The sequence below is a fragment of the Salvelinus alpinus genome, chromosome 17 (genome assembly GCF_045679555.1).
Source record: "Salvelinus alpinus chromosome 17, SLU_Salpinus.1, whole genome shotgun sequence".
Classification (NCBI taxonomy): domain Eukaryota; kingdom Metazoa; phylum Chordata; class Actinopteri; order Salmoniformes; family Salmonidae; genus Salvelinus; species Salvelinus alpinus.
Window position 1 is genome coordinate 27,142,578 of NC_092102.1, and position 1,901 is coordinate 27,144,478.

Sequence of the window (1,901 nt, forward strand, 5' to 3'; positions counted from 1 at the left end):
CTCCACTGGCTTCCAGTTGAAGCTCGCATCCGCTACAAAGACCATGGTGCTTGCCTACGGAGCTGTGAGGGGAACGGCACCTCCGTACCTTCAGGCTCTGATCAGGCCCTACACCCAAACAAGGGCACTGCGTTCATCCACCTCTGGCCTGCTCGCCTCCCTACCTCTGAGGAAGTACAGTTCCCGCTCAGCCCAGTCAAAACTGTTCGCTGCTCTGGCACCCCAATGGTGGAACAAACTCCCTCACGACGCCAGGTCAGCGGAGTCAATCACCACCTTCCGGAGACACCTGAAACCCCACCTCTTTAAGGAATACCTAGGATAGGATAAAGTAATCCTTCTAACCCCCCCCCATTAAAGAGTTAGATGCACTATTGTAAAGTGGTTGTTCCACTGGATATCATAAGGTGAATGCACCAATTTGTAAGTCGCTCTGGATAAGAGCGTCTGCTAAATGACTTAAATGTAAATGTAATACTGCCAGTGTATAAATAACTTTGAAATTGAATCTAGGCCTCCATAGTTTCAGCCACCCTCCACTCCCCCTTTCTTCCTGCTAACATTACTCACCCCGGTTACCACTTTCAAGTTACATTTGGCATAACGTTACAATTTCGCATGCACAATTGCATTTTAATCACAGATCTTTCTGTTCTGTCTCTTAAATGCAGGAAATGGAGAGAAGATTAGAAAAGTTTAGGATCAGCCAGAAAGAGAAGTGAGTAAAATGCTGTTGGCCCTCGTTTTTTTTTTTTTCCTTTCAATTAAGTCCTAGACAACCAGGTGAGGGGAGTTCCTTACTAATTAGTGACCTTAATTCATCAATGAAGTACAAGAAGCAAAACCCCACTGACACTCAGCTCTCCATGGAATGAGTTTGACACGTGCATTACTCAAACAAGTCATAGGGCAAACATTTTTGATAATGGACAGGCATTTAGGAAAATAGTCTCTTAATTAAAGCCATTTGCATTTCATAACCTTAACATTACTCAAAACATCTGTCCACCTCACAAGCACTAAGCATTTTCTCTTAAATACTTCCATTGACCTCCCCCCATCTCCCACTGGTACAGCCACATTCATAGTCCCCTCTCCTACTCACAGCCTTCTCACTGAAATCACCATTCACACTAGTTTGTTGTTTTGCTCCCAGACTGTCCAGTAATAATTCTACACGGTCACCATTGAAGACGGCCATCGTGATCCAGGACGACTCCCCCCACGCAGCGCCTCCGCCCCAGATCCGCATTCTGAAGAGGCCCTCCAGTAACGGGTTGCCCCAGGGCCAGAACCGTCCCGCGCCACAGGTCAAGTCCCTGGCCCAGCGGGAGGAGGCATACGCGGAGGCCAGGAAGAGAATACTAGGCAGCGCCAGCCGTGAAGAGTGGCCTCAGGAAAAGCTGAATGCAGACGGGTAAATAAATACCGTATGCAGGCTGTTACCAGTTGACAGTGCAGGGCAAAATGGTGTCCACTGCACAGCTGCCATGATACAATTGTTAATCTCAAGTATAGGCCTACTGTATGTGTGTATACATGTGGCTGTTCGGATCGGACATCAATCTCTGATTCTGTAAACTTGAGTAAACAAAGTCTGGGTATCTTGTCATTTATCTGCTACATATATTTTGGAAGCCCAACTTTGACTAAAGCAATATTTTTGTAGATGATCACATAATTTATACTGTACATAAGCACCACTGTTTTTGGTCTTCTCCGTACCTCCAGACCAGGGCTTACAAATTCCACCACACCCCCAGAGGACCAATCAAAAAAATCATGCTGTCTGCCAACCAGCATGCCTAGATGGCACACAAGCCTTTCACCAAAACAGATAAGTGGAAGAGGGGCCATCCTGACATGGGGAGAGTAATTAAGAGGAAGATGAAATGGCTGGG

The 1,901-nt window shown here is 46.4% G+C and overlaps 1 protein-coding gene across 1 annotated transcript; it reads left to right on the forward strand.

Moving 5' to 3' along the window:
- Positions 1-674: 674 nt before the first annotated feature.
- On the forward strand, positions 675-1,421 carry szrd1 (SUZ RNA binding domain containing 1). Its single transcript, XM_071346747.1, has 2 exons — positions 675-718; positions 1,157-1,421. The coding sequence occupies exons 1-2, from the start codon at positions 675-677 to the stop codon at positions 1,419-1,421; spliced, it is 309 nt and encodes a 102-aa protein (XP_071202848.1).
- Positions 1,422-1,901: the final 480 nt, after the last annotated feature.